Genomic DNA, 14,288 nt, shown 5'->3' with positions numbered 1-14,288 from the left:
GATCAGTGTTACCAAAAGGTTCTGAGGGAGGATTAGGGTAAATTTTGCCCCTCATGGATAAAAATACTCAAGATACCACACCTGCTAAAAATGGAGAATAGCCGCGCGCCCCCCCCATATCCCGGTGTATAGAGGACTACAGGCAGCTTGTAGGGAGGTGCATGACTAGTAAAGAGTCCCATTCTCAGGCTCTCCAGCACCTGTCACCATCACAGTTCAGCGTCCTACCTCATACCAAGCAGCCGCCCCGTTCTCCATGGCCAGGTGCCAGGATGGCCGGTCTGCTACTGTTTTCTCAGAAAAAAAGTGGCAGAGTTAGTGCATGAGGACCTGAAGACCAGAATGTAACTCTCAATCCTGACACCTATGGGTTGTATGAGCTTGAGCAAGTCACCTGACCTGTCTCAAAGTCAACTTCCTCACACATCAAGGAGGCATAATTATATCCCACCCTGAGCCCCTACCAACTGCACAAGTGTGTTTGAGCTCAGAAAAATGCCCTTTGCAATCTGTTCATTGCTGTCATTTGTGAATCATTAGTTTGTTAAGCACTGTCTCTACGAGCTATTATTAGCCATAAATAGATGCTCTGAAGAGCTTAGAGTGAATTTCAGCATGTTTGATTAGGGTCAAAATATGGGAAATGATGCCAATAGATCCATTACTCATGGCCCTGTGTCCCAGGAAATAGGAATATGGCTTATGCTCCTTTCAGATAATTCCTGGGATGGGGATTATGCAGTTAATACACCAACTCACATTCCAGAAGCCTTTCAAGGTCTTCAAAGCCCGAGGTTACACAGGTAACAGATGGCAGGGCCTGGGCTCAAGCCCACTCCTTTGGCATCCTGCTCTCACTCTCCTTCTACCAACCCTGTGGGTGAGTGGAAAGTGGAGGGAATGTTGACATGGAACATGTGGGCTCCTCTCAGCAAGCATGTGTCGAAGCTGCCACTCCTTCTTGTGAGACACAGATGAAAGAGTGACTCAGAGCCAATTTCAATTGCTGTTGAAACCAATTCAAACATTTCTCAAAGTATGCAGAAATGGGAGCTACTTCCTGATTTATTTTCTTTTAAAAATCTTAGGAATTAAAAAAATTTTTCAGGGGCACCTGGATGGCTCAGTGGGTTAAAGCCTCTGCCTTCGGCTCAGGCCATGATCTCAGGGTCCTGGGATCGAGCCCCATATCAGGCTCTCTGCTCAGCAGGGAGCCTGCTCCCCCACCCCCCTGCCTGCCTCTCTGCCTACTTGTGATCTCTGTCTGTCAAATAAATAAATAAAATCTTAAAAAAAAAAAAAAAGACTATTTCTGGCAGGAGTCCTAAGGGATTAATTAAGAGACACTAAGAAGGAAAGAACTCCCCATCCAGGGAGTAACCTAAAACCGAAAACCTGTAAGTTCAAGCTCCAAGTCAGAATTTCCACTTATGGCTGAGAAGAGAACGTGTCCCATCTTCTGACAGACTGTCCCTCCTTCCTCCATGCCAGGGGACCTCCCAGCCCCTTACCTGACTCTCTCCTCTTCAACTCTCTTCAGGGCAGCATCCCGCTGCAGCACCTTCATGATGGCTTCTTGCTCCTCCTCTGTCAGGAAGCTCAAGTCAATCATTTTGAAAATCATACACAAAATGAAGAGCAATGAATCTGGCTTATAGTTCTCAAAGCAAAACGACTATGCCTGTTGCTCAATGATTAGAAGATGCAAAGAAAAATTAAATAAAGTAATGTCTTGTTCAGTTCTGCGGCAAAAGTCTTATGTTGGCTCGGCCAAATTTTAGGTGCCTGATTGCAAAGTCCTCCGCGCCCTTTCCAGTGAGGAAGCAGTGGTCTGTGGGACGACGTGGAGAGGAGGCTCTCAGAAGGACGTTGCATTCCTTACCAGCCAGGTCACTTGTTCCCACAGTGGCATTCCTACTCACACTCCCACTCTGGACCAGTCTTAGACTCAGTTTATTATCAGACTCAGTTCATTCTTCCTGCATCCGGGTCATCAACTCGAGGAGAGCAGCAACATCTGAGCATCTCGTGATACCTGGGGAATCAGGAGACAGTGAACATGAGACAGTGCAAGACAGTTCTGTAAGCATTGCTCGTTTTTATAAGATTTAAAACGTGCCTGGGGAAAGAAGATGACCAGTGAGATGGTCTCTGAGATCAAGAAAACCAGTTTGGTCAGCTTCTTAAGAAAACAGGTCATGAAACACACTTCTACTCAATTCTAGAATGCCAAGATGGAGAGTGCACAAAATGCCTATTGATGTTTGACAACTCACTGGGGAAAGCAATGGCTGCAAAAAAGAGCTAGTTCTCGCTCTCCAAAATCATGAGATATTAGGCTAAAAAGTCACACTCAAGGTCAGTATGACCAGGAAGACGTGATTCCAGCTGTCAAGTGGATCATGGGTAAGAAACTAGAAATAAAAATTCACAAGCACTCACATCTCCGTGAGTAGGAATGTTGCACGGGAACATATCTGGGCTCTGTAATGACAGGTCATGAGCTGGTATCACCTAAAGGTAATGTGCACAAAGGGCGGACTGTTATTCTTCACCTGGTCCCACCTCTCACCCTTGCTGGATCTAGAGCAACTCCCCAAGATTGCTCCCTTCATTTCTGAGGACGAAGAACACTTACTGGTACGGGTAAACAAACTGGGGGAAAGAGAGGCAACCTCCCCCAACCAAAGTGAGAATTTTAAGTAGGACTTTGGGCAAGAATCCTATTTCCTTTGAGGCCACTCAAACCTATATGCAATGAGAAGGTGACGTGCAGAATTTCACAGCTATTTGGGGCTTCAGAGGTCCCCTACTCCAGGATGGGGGCGCTTTAACAAACTCAGTGCTTCACAGACAGCAGACACTAAGAATCAAGTATTCAGTAAGTTTTAGGCAGTCTCATTTAAGAATAAAACAGTACGTGTACCACTGAGTCCTTTTTATGAAGGACTTTGGCAAAATAGAACCCCTGGGAAATATCCCCTCGGTCACATTAGCAAGTGACCCCCCCACTCTGAGGCTCAGTTTTCTCATTCCCACTTGCCTGCCAGTAGGATGTCCCTCACAGATTGTAAAGATGAAGCGAAATAACGAAAATCAAACAGCACATATCTTGCATCCTCTACCAAAAATAACAACTAAAAATATATTCTAGCTTCCTTTCTGAGTTCACACTTTTGATCTATCCCCCCAAATAAGAGTGTACTTGGTCATGGCATTCCCTTTTCTCTTTTGTGTTATATTTCTCTTCGATCACCCCCATGAAGTATAGACTTCAAAAACAGGTACTCTGATGACCTGTTTTGTATTCCTGAGGCTCTCTGCATGTAGCTCACACTGACTACTCAAATATTAAGAATGTACTAAAATGTACATACATTTATATAAGTCAGTGCCTGTTTGTTCATCTTGAAAAATACTCACCCTTCAAAGATGAAAGTTACCATCTCCAGGAAGCCTTCCTTAACTACCTCAGCTAGAATTAAAAGTAGATTCACTTATTCCTCCTAACTCCCTCTCTGAAATAGCCATGCAACCATGATGCCACGAGAGTAAGCAGATTATTCATCCCTACCTTCCTGTTGTTGAGCTTGATTTGTGACTTTGGTCAATGGAATGCTACAAATGTGATACAAGCATAGGTTTGTGTGGGTTGGCTTGGCTGCTTATACTCCTGCCACCGGCTCCAAGAAGAGCCTGCCCCACGTAGCTCGTGCCTTTCTAGTCTGAGTCCCAGCAAAGGAGATGTAAGGTAGGACCAGAACCTGAGCCACGCAGAGTATATAAGGCCACCCCAGTGGACCTGGAGATTATGGGAAGAAATAAATATTTGTTGTTGGAAGCCGCTGAAGTTTGGGATTGTTCTATAATACTTCTGTTGTGGGAGCCTGACCAACATAAACACTTTCTTCTCCATATACCCACCTCCACCGCTATAATTATTTATCTTCCTTCAGTCACTCCCATTTGACTGGGAGTCTCTGAATGTAAGTAAATGAATGAACCTCATCCAAGTATACAAGTTCACCAGCGGACGGCTATTCTTTCCTGCAGAATAGCTTCTTTGATGCATAGTAACTTCCTTCGACCTCAGAGGCCAGCAAGGACCTGAATTTAGGCCACTTTTGGAGAACCATGGATGATGACATACAGTTCAGTGAGAGACTGTTTTTAAAGTCAACAAGTGCAGGACAGGAAGAGATAAAAGGAGAGAAACAACTCAGGTTGTCCAGCGGTGGTAACTAGGAGCATTGCTGAAGGAGGAAATGCTGGTTTCTACACCTTCATGTACAACCACAAGCTAACCAGTGCTTCTGCATAAGAGCTTCCAAGAGTTAAAGGTTTTTCCCCAAAATCAGTGAGACAAAGGGCAATGTCTTCATTTTACAGAGGAAGGAGGGAAGGGCCGAAACCTCTGACTCCTAATTGTGAGAGAGAGCAGCAGAGCCCTTGGATGGCAGTCAAGACTCTTCAATACCAGCTGCTTTCCCAGTTCCCAATACTCTGGATGTTATCGGTCATGGAAGCTAATCACGCACTTCATTCCGCAAACATTTACTGAGAGCTTAGTATGCGCCTGGCACTGTTGCAAGCACTGGAGACACAGCAATACATAGGACAGAGAAAAAGTCCTGTCTTTGTGGAGCCTACACGACCCTCAGAGGAGACATCAAGTTAAATAATAATTTTAAAATGCCTAAATAATTAAATTATATAACTTGCCAGAAGGTGATATAACAGAGCATAGAAGGGAAGGAGTGGGGGAGTTGGGAGTTTTAGAGAGAGTGGTTAGGGTTGGTCTTGTTGAGAAGATGACACGGAAACAAAAACTTGACAGAGGTGAGGAAACAAGCCACACTGCTATCGGGAGTCCAGAGGTGGAAGCAGGTGTGGCGTGTTTGAAGAACATCAAAGAAGTCAAGGCTGGGACAACAGAGTGTGCCAGGAAGAGGATAGGAGAGAGCAGGTCAGAAAGAAGTAGATCATCCATATTAGGCCTTACATTAGTGCTGTATGATTTCCAGCTTTTACTCTGAGATGGGGCAGCATTAAGGAAAGACAGGAAAAAAGAGAAGGAAGTAAATATTTACTGGGTATGTCCTATATGCCTGGCACTTAACATCATTTCATGGGATCCTCACAGAGATCTAAGGCAAGCATTTTATGATCTGTGTTTTTCAAATGAGGAGAGTAGGGCTCAGGGAAGTGTCAACCACTACCCTTGTGTGGTAGGGCTGATATTTGCCAGTAGCTTTTCTTTTTTTTTTCTTTTTAAAGATTTTATTTATTTATTTGACAGAGAGAGAGAGATCACAAGTAGGCAGAGAGACAGATAGGGTGGGGGGGAAGCAGGTTCCCTGCTGAGCAGAGAGCCCAACTCGGGACTCAATCCCAGGACCCTGGGATCATGACCTGAGCCAAAGGCAGAGGCTTAACCCACTGAAACACTCAGCCCCCCCCCCTTTTTAAAGATTTTATTTATTTGAGAGAGTGAGCGAGAGAGAGAGAGAGAGTGAGTGCACACAAACTGGGAAGGTCAGAGGGAGAAGCAGACTCCCTGCTGAGCAGGAAGTCTGACCTAGGGCTCCATCCCAGGATCCTGACATCATGACCTGAGCCAAAGCAGATGCTTAGCTGACTGAGCCACCCAAGCGCCCCCTTCCAGGAGTTTTGTCAGTTTAATCCACCCCAGTGCTGACCTGTCCTTTGATTCTCCCATCCACAGATTCCTCAAACTGGGAAGCAGAACAAAATTCTTCTGACTATGGACCTTCATTCTCTGCTTACGCATAGAAAAACTAGTGGCCCACATTTGGCAGTCAGCAATCAGGCCAATTTCTATGGAAAAATTGGGAGGGATAAATTTTGGCCGCGAGGATTCCTGACGTGTTCACAGAAGGAGTAGCTTCCAGGGTGAGCAAAAAGTTCTAAGCTTCAGCTTCCCTCCCACCCATTCTCATCACACTACTGAGTGACTTTCTAAGCCATATTCCCAGGTTTAAAACCTTCCACTACTTCCCATTGCCCATTGGCTAACGCTCAAGCTCCTTACCATGGCCTGTGGGACTCACGTGAACTGGCACCAGCTTTCTTCCCCAAGTGCTTCGCCTGAGGCTCCCCACACACAACTCTTCAGTTCCTTTGGCCCCCCAGGCCTTTGTATATGCTATTCCTTCCTCTTAGCATACCTTTCCTGGGTTGACACCTCTTGGACCTCAGGTTAGATGTCACTTTCTGAATAGAAGTCTTTCCTAACTTCTCAAGGTCAGGTTAGGCATCACTCTGGTGTGTTCATTAGCACCTGACTTCCTGAGTCAGGATATTCATCACACTGTCTCGAATCCGTATCTACTCATGCTTATTTTCCACTCGCTTATGAGCAAGGCCTGGGCACCTGAGAGCTCTGGGACCCCAGTACCTTGCACTGTGCCTCGCATCTCCTAGGCACTCACATACTTAATACATGAACACAGATGGAAGAGGCCTGAGCTTCCACTTCTCCTTTCACATGAAGCTGGCTCTGGGGCCAGACTGAAAAACCAGGTCCAAACGATTCAAGGAGTTCCAGCTCCAGATCTTTCTTATGACTTCCCCAAGTCTCAGTTTTCTCAACTATGTGATGGGTATAATTACTCCTGCTTTCCCTTTTCTTACAGAGATTATTTGAAGCTATGGTGAGAAGGTAGGGCACTGTGGAGAAAAAATAAGGAGTGAGCAGCTGTGGGAACAGCAGCATGAGAGGGAAATTTACGGGCTCCAAGTGCAGATAGTGCTGAATTCAAGTTTTCCATGTGTCAGCCCTATTATGCCACATCTACGAAAGCCAATACTCTTCTCCTTGTCAAGTGTCCAAAGTTAAGCAAGAGATGAAAACCAAGGTTCCAAACAGTTGGCGCCTGCTGGTGATCACAACTAGAAGAGCTAGACATATAGGCCTAATCCCAATCATGGTGCCCGGCCAAACCCCACTTAGAGCCTGTTCCCCCACTGTGCTCTGGTGCAAGGGCAGGCCCACAGAACACCTCTTCCTTCCCCAGATGAGTGTTGTTTGTACCAAAGCCTGCAGACCCCAAGCGAGGGGAGGAAACCTCAAGTAAGTAGTGACTCTCACATGATGAGGTTTTGAGAATAGAAACAAATTGTCCTGACAGTCCCATGATATCTAGAATGAAGGCTGGAAAGAAAAATCTGGGAGGCAGAAGGAGAGCAGGCATAAATATGCCAGAGTCCGGGTGGGGTTGGGGAAAACAACGTTGGACAGAAACAGCCTTGATCAATGAAGGGACTCACTCCCAGCAGGGACAAACCATCATGCATCAAACCAAGTATTCTGTAAGCTAGATCCTAGTGGCATCAAGGGATAGATGGAATAACCCACATATTGCTCAGAGGATGCCTAGGAAGGAACAAGTGGAGTGGAACAATCAGAGAACCTTTGCTCACCTCCTGCGCAGCACGAAGATCTCCTAGCTGCATACCACACTGGTGTCATCAGACCCGCAATCCACTGTGCCAGGGCACCCATGCCCAAAGTCCTAATTCCCCAGCGGGGCTGCTCCACTTCTCAGGCTTAGTTGGCCCTATGGTTGAACTTGCCCATAATTTTTACCCTTTGCCTTCAATTAGCCCTGGCCCCTTCAGCTCACCCTTTCTTTCTTCTTTTCTCTTTTTCTTTCTTTCTTTCTTGTTTGCTTGCTTTCTTGCTTTCTAAAATTTTTTTTTAAGATTTTAAGATTCTTTTTTAAAAATTTTATTTTATTTTATTTTCAGTGTTCCAAAATTCATTGTTTATGCACCACACCCAGTGCTCCATGCAATACATGCCCTCCATAATACTCACTAGGCTCACCCATCCCCTCATCTTCCTCCCCTCCAAAACCCTCAGTTTGTTTCTCAGAGTCCACAATGTCTCATGGTTTGACTCCCCCTCTGATTTCCCCCAACTCATTTTTGCTCTCCCTCTCCCAATGTCCTCCACGTTATTCCTTATGCTTCACAAGTAAGTGTGCTCGATCTCTTAAAATCTTTTAAGATTCTTTTTAAGATTTTATTTATTTATTTGAGACAAAGATAGCAACAGAGATAGTGAGATAGAGCACAAGCAGTGGGGAGGAGCAGAGGGAGAGGGAGAAGCATGTTACCCACTGAGCAGGGCACCTGATTTGGGGCTGGATCCCCAGACCCTTCAGCCCCACTTAAGGCAGATGCTTAACCCACTGAGCATCCCTCACTCTCCTTTTCAAAGAGCCATTTAAAAGACCAGCAGCTTTCTTGTTCTTCCTGAGTTTCCTTCGCTGAGGGGAAGATGAGCTTCCTTCCTCCCTCAGCTGTCCCTCACATGTCGTCGTCTAAGCTTTTTATGATCTTGTTCTTTTTTCTCTGAACTGAAAAATGAGCAGGTGGTGCTACGTGTTTTACCTCCAAGATCCCAACAAATCTCTCTGCCCACCCAGCAAGGCAGGGATTCTCTACCTCATGCAGATAACATTGGGCTCAAGGAGTTAAATCACTTGTTTATAGTCACTCAAGCAGAATGTGATATGATGCCAGAGCTGGAAGGTTCCAAAGACATTGTTTTTCGTCTTTCACTACCTAACCACCCCCTTATTCCCAGAAAGGTCACAAAGCTAGTCAGGGACAAAGATGAGACTAGACCCCAGTTTCCTGATCCCCAGTCCAGGTCTGTTTTCACCTTGCTGTTCTCTTTCCACACATGCTCTATTTTCTTCTTTGTCATCTGCTATGAGCAACATGCATTGGCCCTCAAAGCAGGGCAGGCTCCTCTAAGAACAACTTGTAAGAACAGGAAAATGACTGAGCCCTTTCAATTTGTTTTATGCACAGACACGGAAAGGGGCAAAAGCATAGGAAGGAGGGAGAAACGCACCTGTGTCAACATGCAGGAATTTATAACATGGCCCTCAGTCCCTTAGAATGGTAGAGACCCTAGGAACCAGACATTGTTACTAAAAGAACCTACCTTTATGTGTTTAAACTCAATCAGAATGCCTTCTCCTATACTTACATAGAGATGTGTTTCCATGAAAAGCAAACTGTCCACAGCACTTTCTAGAAACAATGCTACATGAATATTTTTTTGTGTGGTCAGGGCCTTCATCATGCTATTTAAAAATATGCAAATTACTCAACCCAATATGTTGCTTAAATTGGGCTTCTTAAAGGGAAAGCATAATTCATTGTCTTATGACTGATTCATGGTAACTGCTCAAAAATGTAAATTGAGGGATGCCTAGTTGGTAGAGTTGCTTAAGCATCTGCCTTTGGTTCAGGTCATGATCCCAGGGTCCTGGGTTTGAACCCTGCATCAGGCTCCTTGCCCATCGAGGAACCTGCTTCTCCCTCTGCCTCTGCTGTTCCCCCTGCTTGTGCTCTCCTTCTCCTTCTGACAAATAAATAAATAAAATCTTTTTTTAAAAATGTAAATTGAATGAATAAATAAAACAATTAAATGAAATGAGCCTCTGAGTAAAAGAGCAAATGATATAGATGGAATAAGAAAGAATATGTTAGCTTGTTATCCAAATCACAAATGTGTTTTTTGTTTTTTCTTAGAGGAACAACGGAAAGATCAAAATTGATAGACATCTTCAACATACAAAGCTTTTGCTATCATGAGGATTATTCTAAAGGTGGACGCCATTTTTTGTAGTTTGTTCTTCTCCTCCAGCTCCAGGCTGATGTGGCTGACAGCTCATGTTTCCCACAGACTTACTTGGTGACCTCAAATTAAGAATGAGAGAGACAGAGAGAAGGAATGACTCCTTATATGTGACAACTCCCCCACCCCTTAATCTCACACTCAAACCTAATGATAATGTCCCCATATTTTTGAAAACCCACTTCTGCCACTCCTAGGAAAGTTTGGACTTGTATCCACAGGAACAAAATATTTTCATCAAGCCCCAACCAAAGACAAGATAACAAGCCATGTGAGGAAGACAAGGTCACACCCAACTAACCGTCCTCCAAGTACCATGTGAAGTACTAATAAAGGAGGCCCAAACCAAGGGCTTTAGGAAGGAAATAAAGTGAGGTGAGCCTTGAAGGCTGAATTAGAGAGGAGAGTAGGAACTCTGGGCCAGTGTGCTGGGCCACAAAACCATGAAGTGACTCAAAAAGAAGGCTGGTAACCAGAGTATAGGGTATGAACAGGGAAACAGTACCTGGGGTCAGACTCCACAGAGCCTGAAATGTCAGGGAAGAGAAATTTGAACCTGAATTTTTTACATTTTCTAGTCTTGATAAGTGTGCCAGAACCACCCGCTAAATCTGTATTTTCTTTGTATAGCAGGATTCCAAAAGATGAAAACAGTGAAGAAAGAAAGGAGCTGGGGAAATGGGTAGCTGAAATTCATTTTAAACTTCATATTTGGGGGCATGTGGGTGGCTTAGACAGTTGCATCTGCTTTCAGCTTAGGTCATAATCCTGGCGAGCCCCACGTTGGACTCCTTGCTTCTCCCTCTACCCCTCTCTCTCCCACTTGTGTTCTCTCTTGCTCTCTCTCTTAAATAAATAAATAAATGAATAAAATATTTAAAAAGATAAACTTCATATTTGAGCAGAAAACTCAAGTGTTTAAAACAGGATGGCAATCTACAAAAGGGATGATTTACCTTTGACAACCTATCAATAGGAAGCATTAAGATATGGATTGCATGGAGCACTGGGTGTTATACGTGAACAATGAATCCTAGAACACTATATCAAGAACTATTGATGTATTGTATGGTGACTAACATAACACAATTAAAATAATAATAATAATGGGGGCGCCTGGGTGGCTCAGTGGGTTAAACCTCTACCTTTGGCTCAGGTCATGATCCCAGGGGCCTGGGATCGAGTCCCGCATTGGGCTCTCTGCTCAGCAGGGAGCCTGCTTCTCCTCATCTCTCTCTCTGTCTGTCTCTCTGCCTATTTGTGATCTCTCTCTCTGTCAAATAAATAAATAAAATCTTTAAAAAATAAATAAATAAATAAATAAATAAATAAAATAATAATAATAATCATAAAAAGACACAGTAGAACAAGCTTCATCTGATGTTGCACAGACCTGCGGTAAAAGCCAACATATCCTCGGGTTTTTATTGATAATCCAGCTTGGGAAGCACCACGAGGCTCATCTAAGTTCAAAATGCTAGAGAAACACCCTCTCCCCTCAAAAGGGCAGCACCCTCCACAATCCAAGATATCACTTCTGGGAAAGGGTAAATTGTATGCTCTGAAAGTTCTGATAGTATACCCAGTCCCTGCCCTCAGAGCATCGATGTTCTGGAAAGGAGGGTAGATGTTGAACAAGTTGGAGATGTCTACAATGCAGAAGAGCAGGAAGCTATAAAACTCTTAACCAGGGGGCTTAATGTAGTTTTGAGGGCCGGGGAAAGCCTCCATGAAGAAACACAACCTCTATCAACTTTAAGCTCTATAGTGACCTCTAAATTTGGGAGATCAGTCACTTTAATTAAATTCATCATCGTCTGTATCCAAATGTAAGTGGAGGAGTAGCAGATTCCCAGACTTTGCTCAAGACCTACAGAATCAAAATCAGGGGCGAGACCCAGGAATCTGCATTTTCTAGAATGTTCCCACATGCTGCCAGATGCTTGGCCAGGTCTGGGAATCACAGCTTGAAGGACTCCCGAAGGTCAGAAACCACTTATGACTGGTTAAAGAGCACAGCATCTAGTCAAAGTGAAACATGTTCATTGTATATCAGTTGTTTTCTGGGTGTGACATCAGCAAACCTGAAAATGGAAGTAATAGCTGAATATAATCATCACAAGTTCTCTGTACAGATGAGGAAGCTGAGCAGAAGAGGTCAGACCAACAGCCTATGGTCACACAGCTACCCATTGTGAGAGCTGCGGCACCCCAAGCGGGCCTCCTCTATCCTCCAGGACAGGGGCATCTTTCACCTGAATAAGACCTTGCAAATGGACTAAGAATTGGATTGAGCCCCAGTTCAGAGTGCCCCTTCAACCGGCACACGGATAACAGCAGGCACTCCAGGTAAATTCCAGATTTAATAATTTTCTAGGTTTCAAATTCAGAGGAAGGTAGTGCAGCAACAAGCTGATTTATTAACTAGGCTGGAGTTAAACCAGGATCGTAAAGTTAACTGAAGTGGAGCAATCAGCAACTCAGACTTGAAGAAGGAAGACATAAAGCCTCACCTCCTGTACAATCATGTACATTCCTACTTGGGAAAGTGGGGGGTTCTCTGCAAGTGTACTAACTCAGGGATTCCCAAAACTGACTATACAGTAGCATCAACCTGAAAAACTTAAAAAAAAAAAAAATTAGCCATGCCCAGGTCTCTTCCTTCTCTAACTCCCCTTATGACACTGATGTAACTGGTCTGGGGTCAGTCCCCAGCCGCCCAGGTGATTATAAGGTGCAGCCAGAGATGAGATCCTCGAACTAACATGTCCTCCATCTCTCTGGCCCCCGCTCAACTCCAAGACCTTGGGGAGAGGCAAACAAGAGGTTCAGGGCACAAAATTCAAGGAGGCATGGTTGTGTGAGCTCAGCACTCCACCGCTGCAGCCTCCCGAGAGAGGTCTCCTTATCAAGTGAGGCACCGAGGGCACAAACTGCAAGAAGACACTCACTCTCAGGGCCCACACATCTAGGGTCAGTACTTTCATAATCTCATGTCCATAGGCCCACAGATGTGTGCCCTGGGCACCTCTCCCCAGTCCCGGGGCCTGTTCAGATCCCTCTGGTCGGGCCATTAGTTATCTCATCAAAGATACATCAAGTTCCCACCACATACAAGGTCTTCCTCACTCCTCTCCATCCTCTACAAAGACACTTATTTTGAAACTGTGAATAATGTCTACCATATCCATTGACTATGGAAGTCAGTTTGCCCAATACCAGATGCTGCTGTGATGGAGTGGAACCCACTGGTCTGGGCATCAGAAGATGCCTGGAAGGGAACTGACCTTTGATTAGCTCCTTGGCAGCTCCCTGAGGACTCTGTCTATACTGTTGCTTGCTCTGTACTATGCGGCAGCAAGATACACCTTATGGGGTCACAGCAAGTACGACATTGGGCTATAAGTGAAACGGTCTGAGACACAGTACATGCTCCATAAATACCTATTGACAATAACCATGTTTCACCAACTCAGCCACCTTTCCATGCTCACTTGAGGTAGAGTGTGACTACTGCTGTTTTTCTCTTTTCCTCATTAGACTGTTTCCCATCTTCTAACTTCCCGCCCCATGTTAAGGAATCAAACTCCTGGTTTCCAAAGGAAACCTCCCTCTGAAGGGGCCCCAAAGGAAATAAAAAATCTAAATTTGGGATGGGGGGTTGGCGGGAGAGAAGGTAGATGGGAGGATCTCATTTTTCAATTACCAAAAATTCTTCTGAATCTTCTCATCTTAGGTCTGGACCTCAGCTTTAGAAGACCAAAAGTCAACAGTCTGACATCTTGGTCTCTGGGTCTGCATTAACATCCCTCATCTAATTCTGCTTCCTCTGGTGGCAGACAGAGGCATCCCTGTGCACCAGCACCTAGCATGGTGCCCCATTTTGTGGATGAAGAAAAGAAGAAAGGTGTTAGGAATGAAAAGCAAGACAATTAACAGCATAGAGAAAAAGCCAAGAAAGTTTACAAGAGTGGCACAACAAAACTATGACAAGTTATCTTTTATGGATCTATTTGTCAACTCTCTGAGGTTGGCAAAATCATCATCCTCCATCCCTCAAAATCCTAGAGGAGAACATAAGCAGTTACCTCTTTGACATCAGCCACAATAACTTCTTTCAAGAGATATCTCCAAAGGCAAGTGAAACAAAAGCAAAAATGAACTTTTGGGACTTCATCAAGATAAAAAGCTTCTGCACAGCAAAGGAAACAGTCAAAACACTAAGAGGCAGTCCACAAAATGGAAGATGTTTGCAAATGACATTACAGAAAATGAGCTAATATCCAAGATCTATAAAGAATTTCTCAAACTTAACACTCAAAAAAACTAAAAGCCCAAAATGGGCAAAAAGACATGAATAGACACTTCTTTAAAAAAGACATACAAATGGCTAACAGAAACATGAAAAAATGTTCTACATCACTAACCATCAAAGAAATACAAACCTAAACCACAATGAGATACCACCTTACACCAATTAGAATGGCAAGAATTAACAAGACAGGAAACAACAAATGTTGGTGAGGATGTGGAGAAAGGGGGATCCTCTTGCACTGTTGCTGCTGGGAAAGCAAGTTAGTACAGCCACTTTGGAAAACAGTATGGAGGT

The 14,288-nt window shown here is 44.4% G+C and overlaps 1 protein-coding gene across 12 annotated transcripts in view; it reads right to left on the bottom strand.

Moving 5' to 3' along the window:
• Positions 1 to 14,288, bottom strand: part of SYTL2 (synaptotagmin like 2) — a 121,266-nt gene that overhangs the window by 68,440 nt on the left and 38,538 nt on the right. For all 12 annotated transcript variants that reach the window (XM_082749035.1, XM_082749036.1, XM_082749031.1 and 9 more), the window contains exon 2: positions 1,512 to 2,035. In XM_082749035.1, coding sequence (XP_082605161.1) covers positions 1,512 to 1,624 — 113 coding nt within the window. In that variant the 5' untranslated portion in view covers positions 1,625 to 2,035. The remainder of the gene's footprint in view (positions 1 to 1,511; positions 2,036 to 14,288) is intronic.

This window comes from Mustela nivalis (assembly GCF_964662115.1).
Source record: "Mustela nivalis genome assembly, chromosome: 9".
Taxonomy (NCBI): Eukaryota; Metazoa; Chordata; class Mammalia; order Carnivora; family Mustelidae; genus Mustela; species Mustela nivalis.
The sequence above is the reverse complement of the archived record's forward strand: the minus strand, read 5'-3'. Positions and strand labels throughout refer to the sequence as shown.